Raw genomic sequence first — 18,315 nt, forward strand, 5'->3', positions numbered from 1 at the left:
AATTTAGACTACGTGTAGTTTTGTGAAATAGTTTATTACATTTACGATTTCAACTATTTAGATTTTTTATTTATTTTTTTATAAAATTTATTACTACTGTTGCATATAAGAAAATTGAAAGATAAAAATGGATTATTAAAATTAAAAAATTATATATATTTACTATTTAATATTATTATAAAAATTTTTTGCTTCATAGGTAAAAATTTCTATGCTAATATATAATTTAAGTACGTATGCGTATATCTTAATTCTGTAAGTTTACTAATTGTAATTCAAACATTTTTATTATTTGAATACATTTTCTTAGAGTATTCTTCTCTTCTTTGAGTATATTATTTTAATATTAATATTGCTATAAAATTTCTGGTTGATTAAATAAAATACTTGTTTGATCACTTTTATGAAAACTTTGATATCTATTTTTATTCAAAATATTTTATGTAAATTTTAATTAATAATTAGTTTTGTTTATTTAAATTTCATTATATAATTATTAAATTATTAAATTATTATACAAAAAGTTTAAAATATAATGTTGAATAACAAAATCCTTGTATATAGAATAGCATTAACTAGATAATAATAGATATTAATAGCATTTACTTTTTATCACTATATTTTTAAGGTTTGAATATTTTAATTTTTTTTTTTAAACTTTTTTATTTTTTATATATTTTATATACAAAATTTCTTGTTAATATGTGATTATCATTTGATAGATTATATGTAATTATAAAGGTCCGATATAATACTGATTATGTAGATTATGACTCAGATTTTGAATGTTTAGACATATAATATAATTGTAATATAAAAAAAGATTGAAATTAATGACAGTAGATCTATATAAATGCTTTATATGTAGAATCTTATCATAAAATTGGTAAACAATTATATTTGGTAAACAAATTATAATTTAATAGTTATTAATTCAATAGAGAATGTGGCTATATAGAAGTGTGTTTTATACATTGTGTTTTCTTTTATGACACAGTTTGAAAGTATAGTTAATATTTTAGCGTCTAGTGAATAAATAAACAACTAAAGTACAATTTGAATATCTATCACATTTTTACGATTTGAAATAACTTATTACTAATTTCATATGTATTGATTATAAGTATATACATTCATTTATGAACATATTTATTTTTATCAGTGATTACAATAAATATTTTTAAATTCAAAACTATTTGTTTTAATTTTATTTTCATTACATTCTATCTGCATTCAAACTCATCTACATAAATCATAAAAGCATTCGATTTCATATTTTGCAGCCATTTTGAATTAGTATTTTGAACTAATGTTTTTATGACAAAACAAAATTTATGCCTAATCAATGGAACATTGAACAGTTTTTTTTTTTAAATAAATAATATAGTTTGCAAATTTTTGTACCATTCTATTATAGTCTACCATATTGTTATTTACTTACCTTTGTACATTCGATTATATATATATGGAGTTTCCAAACAAAGCATATAAATTATAATTTTTTCTTAAATTATTTTCTTAGTGATCTTTGAAAAATAAACAATAAATTTTACAAGACATGATTTTTGCATTAAAAAATTATATCATAAACAGTATTTTTAATTCTTATCAAAAGTTTTATATTTCTTAATCGGTTTAATTTTATTTTACCTTTAAATTTAAAGTTTTGTAGAATGTTAGATTAGAACACTAATAAACTAATACATTAATATTTATTATGAGCCTCGTATTATTTTAATATACGATTTATATAATAGAACTATCGTATTATTCAACACAAGATTAATTCTCACAGTTTCAGTTATAGTATATACTGTTATAAATATGCTCATTGTAACAGAATTTTTATCCTACATATACGTAGGATTATTATAATAAGGAAAAACAAAAATCTCTTAAGTTTTATTTTTATTTACAAATATTATGGATATATAAACAGCAGTGAAATATAAAAGGAAATTAATAATTTTAATATTCTACAAATACATCTAAAATAAAAAAAAATGAAATATAAATGTCATTTAAACCTACAAAATTTGTTATAAAAATGTGTAACATATTTAATTTTATCGATTAACTAGTAATTGCATTATTAAAATTTTAATACATGTTAGAAAAGTACTTTTAAAAAATTGAATTGATAATTTAAAGTAATATATATAGTTAATATACTATCAAATATTGAATGTAATACTTTATGTAAAATCTTCATGTTTTTAAAATTTATTGTGTATCAAATTTAAGAATTTATATAATGTTTGAATTTAAAAATATTAAAATATTTATACATCATACTTAAAAGTTTTAAATTATTTTTGTATATATTAATATTTGATTAAACGATGTCAGAAATCTGTTTCTTTCTTTAAAGTTGTGAAAAATATGGTAGTTGAGATTAACAAAACTTGTGTTAGATACTCTAGTGTATTATTAAAATGCTCAAATACAAGACAAAGGTAAAGATTGCCGTAAGTCACATTAAAGTATATTGATGAATATAAATTAAAAATTGAGGAAGTATTTTGATTCATTAAAAAAATTTTATTCAAATTCCTATAAGTTTTTTCTTATCATTGTTCTATAATAGGTACATATGTTAGGTATATAAGTAATGTTTTGTTTAATAATTAATACAATTTTTCCGTATAATAAATATCGACCAAATTTCAAACTGTTACTTTACTAGTTTTTTAAAAATGTTGTATAAGAAGAAAAATTATATGGTAGTTTTTACATTAATAAATTTATTTGTTTATAGTGATTATTAATTTTTGTTTATTTAGTGTGCACTTTAAAGATCTTATAAATAAACTAGTCTCATTAACAAAGATAATTTTTACATCAAATACAATTATAATATTAATCAAACTAAGCTTAAATGTTCAGAGACTACTTAAAGTTATTAGGTGAAATTTCTTGTAATCAGTAGAAGTAGATGTATTAAATGTCTATTTTTTATCAGGTGCAATGTACGATATATTTATATACATAAATATTTTGTTTAATATTCTAGAGTACAAATAAAGAAATATTTTTTTTACTTAACATAGGTAAAACAAAGTACTCGTCTGCACCTAGAATTATAAAAATTGATAAGAACTGCTGGCTTGTTATTTTCAATTATAAACGTAATTTTCCTTATTTTACTTTAACCACATACTTTATTATCCAAATACTTACATTATTCAATTGAATTGAAGATCACTCGAAAACGTAACATATTTAAAAATAATGAAATATAAATTAAGATTTTTGGTAAGTAAAACATCGTGTAATAAAATACTTTTAATACAATCTATTTTTATTTAACAGTTTGATAGTAGATTAATAAAAAATTTAATTTCTATATCTTAATATTATTTTAATACAGAATATCTTGTACTAATTAAAAATGATTATAATTGATATTAAAACAAGTTATCTGAATAACAAGTATTAATTTGAAAGGTCATATAAACCAATTTCTTTGGGTCTTTAAAAAACTCATTTTATTTAAATCTAATACAAGTTTTTTCCGTATAAAATCTAGTTTTATTTAGCATTTTTATTTCAGATATTTCGGCATAAGATCTTTTTTGAATTTGAGCTACCAGTCGATTAATAAATAGTACATAAAGAGCATTCATATGTATTTCTTTGTCTAATAAAAATGCTGAGGCACAAAGTAAGGTAATTGTTTTCTTTAATATTTTATAATGAAATATAATTTTATAAAGCTTATACATGAATGTAAATAATTTGCTAATAATTAATAAAATTAATTAAATTCCATATTTAATTATTTAAATAAATTATAAACTAAATTTTTGTTTTTTTAATAATATCAAAAACAGTAATTGAATTTGTAAGTAAATTTCGAATAAAATCATAATTAGTAAAAGCTAATGAACTATTTTATTCGATTAAAAAATAAAACTATGACAAAAATACAAAATAATTTATCAATTATAATACGTATGATAACGTAAGCCGTGATATCTTCATTCATCTGAAATCTAAGTAATTAATTTATGTCCTTAATTGATAGAAAAATGACATAAAAACGCATTAAATTTCTGTCATGCTATTCATCACTTACCATAATACTATTATAACTTATAGATAGTTCATAATTTATGAAATTAAGCATTTAAATGTTCAATATTTATTCATAGTATGAATAAATTATTAAAAACTACTAATATTATAAACGTCATTCTACAATATTTTATGAAACAAAATCGCTAACTGATTTTAACAATCTTTAAGAACCCAATAAGTCCATTTTATTTACCAATAGCAAAATAATATTCCGATAAATCTTTAAATACTACAGTCAATGAAAATATTACGAGTATAAGGAATTCTAGATAAAAGGAAAATATTATTAAATAAACTTATCACCTGCTTTAATCATATATATAAGCAATTGAATTGGTATTTAAGTTACAATGCAATTTTTCTCACAATTTGTATGTGCTTCAAATAAAGCTATTAACTGATTATTGCGACAATTATAAATTAAATATAAACTAAACGATTATTCATTTTTTCTCATTTCAAGCTTATAAGTATTTATGATTTATAGAGAAATAATCATTATATTATATAAAATTATGTTATGAATGTAAGGTAAAATTATTATTAATTATACTAGAAATTTAATAACAATATTTCTGAAAAAATATGATTATGTAAATATTTTTTAGTAAAATATGAAATTTTAGCTGTTAATATATTAATTATTCGATTAATATTAATATTGAATAAATTTGTATTTTAATTAATTACGAAATTATATATTCGCCTATATTTTAGTTATACATTATCTATGTTATAACAGATACAAACATTGAGATGTTTATGAAGAGTGAAGATTTAATTTATACTACTTGAAGATTTTAACGACAAAACAAAATTGGAAAAAAACTATAAACAAGATAGAAAGATGGCTCGTCAACGACATATTTATGAAACAGCATTTGATTGTAAAATTAATAGATCAAACGATGATATAGATGATCTAGATCGTGTTACAAATCATCCTCTTTTAATTTCTCACGTAAGTATATTTTGCTACATTTATAAAAAATATATAAATTATATGAAGTTTTAATTATTAATTTTTGTCTATTAAATTTAATTATTTATATCGCTTATAGAATATGAAATTCAGCGTATTTTAATGTTATTATTTTAACTTACAATAAATAGAGATTACATTTATGTAATGTTTATTTTATTAATCATTTATTAGCAAATTTGTAGTTTGACGCAATATATAGTATTTTATGTATAATAATGTAATACACAATTTCAGTTAAGAGATAATTCGTCTTCTTTTTGTCGAACAAATTCATCGATTGAATCATCAAAACGGACAACAAAAAATTTACAGCAAATAACATCTCAAGTATTTAAAGACCATCGATGTAAATTTATTTTTCATAGAAAAACTGGAATTTCGAATCAATCAGATAAGCAAGAACAGGAAGCTGATAATATTTCGAAACTCACACAGGATATTAAATCTCTCAAAATAAATTTATTTAAAGAAAAAAGTTTATTGAATAGAGAATATACTTCATCTGCTTCTCCTGCACCTATATCTACTAAATTTTACAGTATGCACAAACGTGAACAGTTTTTACTTAAAATACACAAAATCTCTAATTTAAATAATCAGCATCAATTGGTACAGTCGCGTTCAAAAGATATGAATGTTTTCGTCGATTCCATTCCACAAGCTCCCGATTATTCACACCGTATAAGTGAAAACAATATTTATGAATCAAAAAATCGACCTAAAAATTCGTTTCATAATAGTAAAGAATTTATTCTTGAATTTAAAGACAAGCCCATAGAGAACGTATTAATTCAACGAGTTCAACCTCGAAGTATTGTGTGCGAAAGCAAATCTATTAAGGAATTCAAAGATAGGCCTCACAAAGCTGAAATCGTTACTGAAAACCAAATGTGTCGCAATTTAGAAACCACGTTGCTTGAATTCAAATTAGATGCAAGTCGTCGTAATCTTGGCTATTCAAGTACCGAAAGTATAACAAGTAGTAGTTGCGGTAGTATGGAATCATTGCGTAGTAGTAATAGCGAAGATAATCGCTCCATAAGTAGTAATGAAAGTGGACATAGCATAAGCTTCAGTTCCCATAGTTCTGACAGTGATACTATTAGAAGTTATTTATGTCCGTATCATAATCATCAGCAATTGAGTTCTTCAAATTTCTTATGCCCCTATGCAACTAAACTAGAAGTACGGTCATCTATCCAAGACACATCATTACGAACACCTGCAAGTGAAATTTCTGATAATCTTAATAGTCTACAGAAAACATTACCGGAAGAATTTCAATTTGCTGAAAGTAATCAAATTATATATAATGGCACTTCAATAAAACATCCTATTACATCTATGGATACATCATTGTCTTTAAAGAAAAGACGAATATCACAGAATAAAAATCTTATTGATTTCGTACTACAATCATCATTGTCAAGTGATCAAAAAATACAAGGCTCGGATAGTGGTATATCAATAGAGTCACGTGCAGAAATAACATGTAATAAGACATTTGATTTCCATCTACTTAAAATATCATCTACAGCAGTAAAATCACAAGAAGAGCAATATTTTAATGTTACAAATCAGCTATTAAAGAATGAACAACAGCTTTCAAATTTACCATTTGACATGCCAAAATTATGCAGACCAAAGCTATTAATGCAACAAGATATTACTACTTCGGGTAGTGTAACTAACGTTGATTTTACGAATCTACCTTTTGACATGCCCAAGTTGAAAAGACGACTAAAATGTATGCAAAATACAGAATCTACTGTACCACAGACATCAAATATTTCTTTCCGAAACATAGAAGCATCTATTTTTGGTAAGTTTAGCTGCTTATGGTATATTTTATAAAAAAATGATTCGATATTTTAAAAAACTAAACACACTTTTAAGCACTCATTGTTATTATTTTGTTTTCATAAAACATTTAAACATAAATCAGTATATCAGATATTTAATAGTTTTATTTTAATAGAAATTTCTTTGATAATATAAAAATAGAAAAGAAAATAGCCTTTGTATAATTTAAAAAACAATTCGAAATAATTGAGAGACTTCAATATAAAAATTAATAAGTTCTAATATTTTAAATAAATGAAAATTTAAGAAATTTGTTATTCGTTTTGAACATAAGATTATTTCAATTTTTTACTTCGGCATAAATAATATTCTAAACTTATTTGTATATTGTTTTTAAAAATATAATGTACAAAGATTTTAAGAAGTAAGGATTAAAATATATTCATATTCAAGATGTATTAATGATATTCATAAAGTTATAAAAATTCAAAATTTTGAGATTGAATTTGAAAAAATTAAAAAATAAATAAAGGAATGAATAATAAAATATGAAAAAAATCTATATAAATAAATATTTAAATTAGTATAATCAGCTAGCTAGATACGTACATCATATTTCATGAATATATGCAACAGTATTTTTATGACTAACTAAAGATTTCAAATCTATCATGCACAATAATTTCTATATTCTATGTACAGTATTTGCATTACGTCAATACACCGAAATGGATTTAAAGATTGCATTTCAAGACTTTCCATGATAATACAAATTTTTAAGGGTATTCCTTACATTCTTTATGAATTATTGAAATATAATTTTTAATAACTATTGTAAAATTATTCCCATATCAGCTATTTATCATCAGTTTCCATTTTATAATTTTATAGGTATGGATAACTTATTTTATCTTAAAAAATATACATTTTTCTGTTTTTATAAAAATCTGGTTATCAAAATATATATTGATATTATGTAGAATATAATTTTATTTAACTATTAATGATGTAGAGCTATACTACGTATTTTTTTATATATTATTGTTCAATTAAAAAAGAGCTTAATAATTTAAGAATATGTTCCATTTTTTATTAAATTACGTGAAGTTTGGGTAATATATCACCTGAGAATTGTTAAACAAGTCATTTAATTAAAAAAAAATTATTGAGATATGACAAAATTATATTATTTTGATTATTGTTAATACTTTAAAATAAAATAAAAAATATTTTCCAACGAATTATGGTTCAAATAAATTGAAATATAAAACTTATTAATAATTAAATATGTTAATAAGCGTGAAAGTTTCAAATTACTTGTATAATTATGCCTGATTATCTCTGAAATGTGATTGGAAATAATTTTAACAGTTCTTATTCTTCATTTTAATAGTTATTGTTACAAGCAATTCAATCATTACATTCAAAGTTGTCCTATCATGCATGCAGTAATATTATGGACGAGTACATCAATGAGTACTATATTATATGCCTGCAATATAGATTTCTAATTGCCCGTTTTATAACTTAATATTTATCTAGCTTCTTTTTATGCAAATCGGAAATTATTAAAAAGATTTGTAAAGTATAAAAAATTTACAAATGCTAAATTAATTATAAACTATAGTATATTTTGTTTTTAACTGCTATGAGTACAATAATATATTTAAAAAAAAATTTTTAAATATAAATTTATGAAATATTTCTTTCTATACCCACGCCTTTTCATAATATTTGGGCGTCTACAAACTGAAAAGAAAATAACTAAAAATTAAATTGCTTACATTTTCACTTAGCAAACAAATGCATATTAAGTATATAAATGTATATATATATATATATAACAAATTGAAATCATAATTATTTCAGTCTTAAATCTTCAATTTTTAATTTTTTTGAAATTTTAAATATTTTATTTAAACCAATAATAAATTGGTTATATGAAATGACTGTTAGAATTATATCTTGTTCAAAATAATTTAAATTTATTATAAGAAAAATATAAATAGGCCACAAGCACTTTTTAATAGTTTACTTTATAATTTTAATGAAAATTATTAATAATGTGCTCAATTGTTATTTTAGATGAGAGAAATGGAATTGAAAATGAATCACTTATCCATTTTACCAATGTCGGAGATACTTGTGAACAATTGACATTGAAAAAATCTAGAGGCCTTAATTTAGTATTATCACCCAAACAATGTACTACTCAAGGATCTCCTGATTTTATTGATGTTGAGCTGCCATTAGAAAGACAGGGGTTTGTATTTATAATTTTTCTTCTTTTTGATCTTTCGAAAGTGTTACTAATATTACATCTTTAATTTAATTTATTTTCACCACATTTTGAACAAAAAAAAATTTTAATTTTTAATATAATTTTATAAAAATAATCTAGAACCGATTTAAATTAATTTAAAAAATTACCTTATTTTTTATTTATCGCCAACTATAGATTATGCTATAGTTTAATTGTTCTAAAACTATCTTTAAATTGAATATTAAATTAAAAATTTTATTTTTAGTTTTCAAATACTGATTAAATAAATATACATAAGATAAGATTAATTAAACGATACATAAAAAAATTTCATTGAAGAAATTACGAACATTAAAATAAAATAAAGGATTAAAACAAAAAACATAGAGATCAATCATTCGTTTTAAGAGTAGTATACAATGTAATGATTAAATACTAAATAAATCAGTTATTAATAAACTAAAATTAAAAATAATTCATATTTAAAGATTATATGAAGGAAGTGCACTATGATAAAATTATTGATTGAAAACTATTATAAATAGATTTGTTGAATTGCTTGATACACACTATAGTATTAATATTAAAGTATATTTGGTTTACTTAAATAATCTAGTCTATATAAGTTATAAATTAATGTTCAATATTTAAATTATAAATAGGGTTTCAGTTACTTATTCTATTTAGTTATTATTTAGAAGCCATTGATAATTTTTTTTATCTTAATTCAATACATCCCAATAAAGTGGAATACTAATTTTAAAATTTTAATTTGCAACTACATCATTTTATAAAATACAATTGAAATGTTTGAACACGCATTTTAAAATTTTATTTATATGTAATTTATTGATTAATTGTATCATTGTATTATCTCAATAAGGGAATTATTTTAATATTTTCATATCTAAAAATATAATTTGAACTCTAAATGTTATGTATATACCTATCTTACATTAAACAATTTATAAATACTTTTACTTTATATAACTAGGTTATAAAAAATTTCAGATTACCATTACCAAAAATTATAATATATTATTTAGACATCTTAAATAATTGTTATGCTTGATAAAACAAATTTTTTTAATTACTTTAGTTACTTTTAAATTCCTTGCTTTACAGTTGGTATCATGGTTCCATTACGCGAATTGAAGCAGAGGCTGTTTTACGACTATTGCAAGAAGGGAGTTATTTAGTACGAAACAGTGAATCGACTAAACAAGATTATTCATTATCTTTAAAGTAAGTTACATTGTTACATTGTTTCATTCAAAGCTTCCTAATTGCTATCATACAATTTTAATAAGCATTTTAATTGTTTATTTAAAAATACAGAAGCGCCAGGGGGTTTATGCATATGCGCATTCAAAAAAACAAAGAAACTAATGCGTTTATACTTGGACAGTTCAGTAAACCATTTGACAACATACCCAAAATGGTACGACATTTTACGATAAATCAGCTACCTATTCGTGGTGCTGAACATATGTGTCTTTTGCATCCTGTCATAGTGCAATTATTGTAGCGCATCTATTGCACTGTATATTAAATACATCACCTAAGATTTTTAAAAAAGTGAAAAAAATTTCATATAAAATAGGCAAATAAGATTTTAATTGCAAGTAAAGAAAATTTACATGTGCATCTTGGTAAAATTAACTGTATAAGACATTAATGGTTTTTTCAAAATTCTCAAGAAACATAAATTAGAGAAATAAAAAATTAGATAAACTTCTGTATTATACTTAATGCAAATTATGGTTATATTACTAAATTCATTTTATATAACAGGTAAATATAAAATAAAATATAAAAGTTACAAATTTTAGAAAAAATTGTAGTTTTTAAACAAATTATATTTAAATATATTTTCAAAAAATGTTATGATATCCTTTGATGAATAAATTCATGTTTTTAAAATCATTTTGTTTTACGTATCATTTCTTTGAACTTAAATAAGAGTAGCATAATGTTTGTGTTAGGGAAATAGGTCGGGTTATAATATGTTTTACAATTTAAGAAATCTTTAAGCATATATTTATGAATTCAATAAAATGAATTAAACTTTTATAATTTAACTGTATAATTTAAAAAACTATGCCAAATATATCTTTCAATTTCTAAGTAAAATCTAAGAAATATTTAATTATTATTCATTGAATCTTAATACTAGAATTTTGTTCAAATGTTTGTATTATTAGTGGATTGATTCTATAATTCATCAGTATGAATATTTGTTAGAAAAAGCCTTAACTATTAAATGATTTTTATTAATTTACTTCAGAGTTGATAATTTTATTGATGAAATAAGTTTAAATTAATTTAAACATAATTAAGTAATTAAATAATTTTAAAAATTCCTAAAAAGCAATTAATAGATATTTTTGTGATATTTATTACAAACTTAAAATATAGTTCCATTACAAATCTGTTATTCTAATTAATTATTTTTATTATAACTATAAATATATTTATAACATATTTATTGAATGCTTAATGTATATAATATATGTAAAAAAAATTTTTTTATCTTATTTATGAAATTGTAATGTATTCATAAGAAAAGCAAAGTAAATTATAAAACTTCTATTGTGTATATTCAATGTAATGTAAACACAAATAACATATTTAGTTAATAATAACATATATAGCATAATAAGCACTTGCAACAGTATTGTTCTTTTGACTTCTCTTAGTAGGTTAAGTTACTGTTCTATTAACCAGGAATATTGTATGTACACACAATTGACAAAAAGACAGTATTAAAAATAAATAAGTAGAAATAAAAACAAATATTTAAATGTGAATGAAATTTAATATTTGCATTCACTATAGCATACATTAGGTTTCGTTTTGTACTGTATTTATAAAAACTAGTATATAAGCAATTGTGACATTTATTAACGTACCACTAAGAGTGTACAAAAATATAGTGGTAATACAAAAAATATTTATCATATAAGCTATTCTTTTAAGATACAACTATATACAAGATACAATAATAACATAAATAGAAAAAAATATAAATTTATAATACACATCAGCATACACATATCTGTATGTTCTAATAAATTTAATTACAATTATATATTTAAAAAATTATGAATAAATCTTATAGAAATTATGATTCAAATATTGTGCAATAACAAGATTTATGAATAAAATTAGTTAATTACAAATAAATACTAATATCCAATTATTAATAATTGTGTTTAAATTATTTATAATAATTTTAAAAAATTTCAATCGATTTCATTTAATATTACTTAATATCTTAAGTGTACATCAATAAATATAATTTAGTTAAATAAATTTTCATTGTTTCCAATGAATTATCTTATGATTATGTAATATGTATCATTAAATTAATTTAATATTTAATATGAATCAATATATTTTTAGGATTTATTTATTTTATATTGATATTATAAAATTGGTTCCATTATCTGTTTTTATAATATTAACTACTAATTACGGAATATAAATGATATTTGAAAATGCAAAATCAACAAATATTTTATATACAATAAATGTTTTCTATTTGCTTGATTAACTATAATTTAGATTTTGATATTGAATCTTATTGTTTATCTTCAATTTCCGATAGTATTAATCAACTAAATAGCTTGCAAGTGTAGTATATTTTTATTCAATAAACCATCTACCTCTATAAATTCGGCCATCAGTGCCTTCAACAACACCCTCTATTGTTTGTACATTTACATCTGAGCACATACCAAAGTATTTCGTAGCTTTTTGTAATGTTACCCTCCGTTGAGGGCTTACGATCGTATGATTTCCGCCACTATATCGATTACAAAAATAATTTCTGGAAAAAAAATCAAGTCAAATTATTCTTATCACTTAAATATATTTTACTATATTTTATAATTTTTATTTTATAAATAATTACTAGTTAAAATATCTGAAAATTGTAAAATATAAATATATACAGAAAATTTCCAATATAAGTAATATATAATCATGAAAAAAAATAAAAATATAAGATTGTATCAGAACTGAATAATCTTCATTTATAGTAACTATTATTCTATAAATATAAATACTACCATTATTTTATTTTGTACTTTAAAATTGAAAACCTTAGGTAAAATTGCTTTCAAAAATATATTTACGTAGACATACATACATGAAATATACCTCGTAATTCTGTAATCATTTATTTGTTAAATATACTGTTGTACACATAAAAAAGTATATAAAAACTCTTATTATTTTTATTACATTTGAATAATAAAATTTAGATATATTTTGAGAACGAATGATTAGATATATTCTAATTATGCACATTTTAGTACATATTCTATAAAAGATAAAAAAATTTTAAATTAGTAATAAGTATAAACCTACTTTGGCATAATTTCAATAAGTCCATATTTATATTTTTCCGAATTGGCACTCATAACTTTTTCCAAATTAATGCATTTTTTTCTTTGTCGTATTTTTTTATCTCTAATATGATCCATCTTAAAAGTTAAATAAGGTTTAATACTGGGTTTACATGGAAATGGTCGAGCATTAGTAATAATCTTTAGATTAGTTTCCATAAAAGCATTCTTATCGCATGATATACAACGAAGATTCCTAATGGAAAAATAATTATTTTAGTAAATTAATCATATACTTATAATTATATATTAAAAAAAATGTTATTTCAAATAAATTTTTAGAATAGTCGACTGTTTATGAATTGTAATTAATAAATATGTAATTCTTTGTAATTACCTAAGAAATTTTTTAGCTCCAGCAGCTTCCTGTTCTTGTTTTATATCAGAAAGAAGACGGATTTGGTTTTTTAAGGCTTGCAATTCATTTTTGATGAAATCTTTCAATGTTGGAATTTCAAGTTCATCAAGTTTACCTTCAAATTCACAACGTAGTTCACAGATAGATTGTTGACAAAGTGATTCTTGTTGACTTAATTTTGTGATAGCTTCATTTAATGTTCGTACAAAATCATCACAAACAGCATTAAATTGACTATGGGATACCTAAGTATGTTTAGAATATCATTGAAATTAGGTTAGTTATGATTAAAATGTTTATTTCTAAACCTTTTTATTTAAAGCGTATGTATCTGGTTTATCCGCAAGAGCTTCTTCAACTTCTTCTTTATTAGCTTTAATTATTTTTAACAAGTCAAGTTTTTCTTCAATCACCTACGAATCAGAAATATATTTATCAATTAGAAATTTAGTTGATTATTGTTTGAATTATATTATGATAAATATAAGCTGTTTTTATAAATAATAAGAATAAAATATATTTTCTTAAAAGCAAGCCTAATGATACATTAATAATAATATAAATTTGTTATATTTTATTCTTCAATAAACTAAAAAATATAAGTTTATGCAAATTACTTACCTCATTTTGCTTTTCTTTTACGATTTTATTATGTTTTAATTCCAATAGATCTTTCTTTATACTTTCGAAATCTAACTGAATAGCGTATACGTATTTGTTAAAATCCACTTCGTTTTTATTTTGCGATATATCATTCATATTTTTTAATGATCCTTGAACATATTCTTCGATGATTTGTAAACGCTTTTCAACAGAATTAATAGTATTTATTAAATTTTTTTCTAGAAAAGAAATTGTCTCAGTGCAACCAGATGGTTTCAGATTACTTTGTTCTTGTTTGATGACATTTTTTTTTTCATCTGTGTTATTAAATGATACATTGCATTTCTTTGAATTATATTTTCCAGTTTTATTATTCATTCCTATTGATTTAAAAACTTAATTACTTTTTTGTAAATAATTAAATGATTAATTTGTGATTGGTTATATATTTCACAAATGCAAACGTATTTAATAATAATTTTTATTTTTATGCATACTTTGTCCTGAATGGATTTTATAAATTTTTTTTCGTAAATTGCAAATTTCTTCATTTATGTGATTTAAAGTAGTTGAAATCGACATTATTTCATTTTGTAATTTTTTATAATCAATTGTATCTAAATATATAGAAAAAGAAACAATGTATAAAAAAAGATTAAATACTATTTATTAAAAACAAATATTGATATTTAATTATTAATATAAGCTAAAGTGTGTTATTTATAAAAAATTATTATAATAATATATACATTAGAAGTGAAACTTTATTAACAGTTTAAAAAAAATCTATTTTTTATAAAGTACGAGCATACATTAAAATATATTATCTAAATTATAAGGAAATATAAGCATTATCAAAACCAAATTATTTTCAGATGAGTTTCAAAATAAAAAATTGGGTATTCAATTATAAAATTCAGTGCATTATTATCAATATTATATATAATTATTAAGATTTAATTTAAGTAATAAATTATTTATTAGTTACTTTTTGAAAGTTATTTCACAAAAGAGATTTAAATCAAAGAAATTAAATGGATTATTTGTTTTAGTTTTTAATTTTCATTTTTCCTCAAAATCTATAAAAAAAAAGCATAATAAACGAAATGGAATGAAAACGATCAAATTTTATCATAATACCTAAATAATTCAGATTTAATTTTTTAGTTCATTTTTACATAGAATAATTTTTTATAATTATTTATGTTATAATAATCACGAACGGCCATTTTAATAAGAATTTATAATGATCAATATATTTTTAATACTAACTTCTATTTTTAACATTCTAAATTATTAAAAGTATTATTTTTGTATTAAGTTTTTTAAAACTAATATGTCGTAATTTTATTAATAAATAATAGCCACGTGTATTGGTATATTTTCTACATCTATTATCATGAAAAAAAAATTACTGTAAAATAAAATTACTGTATCAAAAATACACTTTAAACAAGAATTTTTCAGGTAGCATATTATAATAAATAAATTTAAGAAATAAGATACTTTCTAGCGTTAATTTAAAAAATACTATTACCAAAATATTAACAAAACAATTACAAACTATTAACAAATTATTAATTTTTGTATTTCTGAGCTTCAAAATAAAGTTTGTCAATTATGTTGTTTAAAAGAAGTGAAAAAAGTGAAAAAATAATACATATTTTAACATATTTAGAAATCATACTAAATAAGTTTACTTTAAAAGTTAAAAAAAATTTGTTAGTATTTACAATTATAATTTATAGTATTTATTATATTAAATAAAAACCTATATGAATCAACTTTTTTCAACAATTTTTATGAAAACTAAATACTAGGTACGAAAGTTGTTAACCATCTATATATCATATTGACTTAATAAAATAATATCTGAAAAGATCATTTTTTTAAATAAAATAATTTGAATTTGATTTGTTTTAATAAATTTCATTATTTTCATGTAATTTGTATACATTGTTAAAACAATGCTTTTTATTTTTTACTATATTTTTGATTTTTAAAATTGGAAAAATTATTATATTTTAAAGATTAATATTCTAACCAGGTAATTAATTAAAAGTCGTTATTGCCTTTGCAATAATTATAAAATTATAAATATTTTTTTGGTAATCATATGTCTATTAATAAAATCTATTTAATATGATATTTATTTATTAAATAATTTGATTATTATTATATCAAATTAATTAAATATTATATATATGTATAATAAACACAAAATATTATACTTATAAAAGCATCTTTTTATATAAAATATTGAATAGATATTAAAAATGCATCTGTATCATATATTATAAATCAGTGGGATAAGAATGCGTCAAATTTACCAAAATTCAAAAACAAAAAAGAACACCCTGAAAATTGAATTATACAAAATTTCTTCGTTGTTATATTTTATCTATATAATGCAATCATCATTTTCAAAGCACAAAATTATTTTAAATAAAATTTTAATTAGGCATTAAAATAATTTCACTTTTATGATGCTGCATTATATGAATAGTTGTTCACTTATTTGTTTAATTATGTAATTATAATCCGATTTGTTAGAAATAAAAACATAATTGATTACAGAAATTAGTACATTAATTTTTATTTAACAATACGAATTGTAAATAAATAAATGCATATAACCTAAAGCATGCTGATCTAATTCGATTCTGTGTTCAAACGGTGAATTATTTATATCCAAATGAAAATGTTTTACAGATATACTTTTGGTCAATTGTATCTGTTCTTGATTTTGAGAATTAGAGAAGGCCATATTGTTAATATTTTTAATAGCGATATTTTTCTTTCTTTCACTTTTAACATTATCGTCGAACGAAAATTTTTTTAGGTTACTAAATGAATCAACATTATCTTTTATATCTGATAAGTTTTTATTTATATCATTCATCTGTTCAATAATATTACCATCACCAACTTGTCGATCAATTTGATTATCTTTTTTAAATTTATATTTTTGTATTTCAATTTGATTTTAGAATATGATTAAAAATTTTACAAATATTTATACAAGACAAAATTCATAATATTTTAAATTATTAATTTATTAATAATTTTGAAATGAATTTACTAAAAATAAATTTATTGTTATAGGATATCTACATTTGAAATTTGATATATCTTAATTGTAAGAAACATGACGGAAAATTGAATCAATTATAAACAATCCTACATATACATTTATTTATATTTACCATTAATGTCAACATCTTTTTTGGTGTCTTTTATTATTATCTTCATTATTTTGTTACTCTCAATTATTTAAATTATTTATTTTGTATTTCTGGAAAAACATACTTGATTTGAAATTTTCAAAAGATATTTTCTATAAAATATGATATAACTGATGTAGTATTTATGTTAAAAAAAAATACTGAAAATAATGCTTACATCGGTGATGTATATATATAAACAATTATTATTCAGAAAATTATTTACGTTTGATAAAAACATTTTATTGAAAAGTAAATGAAATTATTATACTTAATTTTTTAAAATTTAATTTATAAGTAAAAAAAATAAAAAATTCACTTAATAGATTATAAATGTTAATAAATTTTTATTTTTAAACTATAATATCTAAAGGTATAATACATATAGGAAAGAATAATATGTAAATTGTATTATGAACATTATAATATTGTAAAATGTACTATGCATATTATATTTCATGAAATATCTATTCATGATTTTAAATAATTGTGTATCTAATAATTATTAAAAGCTGGCATAAGTTTTTATCAACAGTGAAAACATTCTCTTATTAAAACTTATTTCTATACATAACCTTAATGTATAT

At 20.6% G+C, this 18,315-nt stretch overlaps 2 protein-coding genes across 2 annotated transcripts; one reads left to right on the plus strand and one right to left on the minus strand.

Moving 5' to 3' along the window:
* Positions 1–4,861: 4,861 nt before the first annotated feature.
* hwt (SH2 domain-containing adapter heavyweight) lies at positions 4,862–10,738 on the plus strand (the record flags this gene model as incomplete). The annotated part of the gene is made up of 6 exons (XM_011504091.1): positions 4,862–5,041; positions 5,300–6,887; positions 7,682–7,759; positions 8,954–9,131; positions 10,257–10,376; positions 10,470–10,738. Coding segments are annotated over 6 exons (2,334 nt in total), but the record flags the coding sequence as incomplete, so codon positions are not given.
* A 1,997-nt stretch (positions 10,739–12,735) lies between these two features.
* On the minus strand, positions 12,736–14,809 carry LOC105365834 (uncharacterized). Its single transcript, XM_011504092.1, has 6 exons — positions 14,789–14,809; positions 14,523–14,705; positions 14,210–14,314; positions 13,881–14,146; positions 13,506–13,739; positions 12,736–12,963 (listed from the first exon to the last, which is right to left on the minus strand). The coding sequence occupies exons 1-6, from the start codon at positions 14,807–14,809 to the stop codon at positions 12,780–12,782; spliced, it is 993 nt and encodes a 330-aa protein (XP_011502394.1). The 3' UTR covers positions 12,736–12,779.
* Positions 14,810–18,315: the final 3,506 nt, after the last annotated feature.

This window comes from Ceratosolen solmsi, unplaced genomic scaffold (genome assembly GCF_000503995.2).
Source record: "Ceratosolen solmsi marchali unplaced genomic scaffold, CerSol_1.0 scaffold26, whole genome shotgun sequence".
NCBI classification, from domain to species: domain Eukaryota; kingdom Metazoa; phylum Arthropoda; class Insecta; order Hymenoptera; family Agaonidae; genus Ceratosolen; species Ceratosolen solmsi.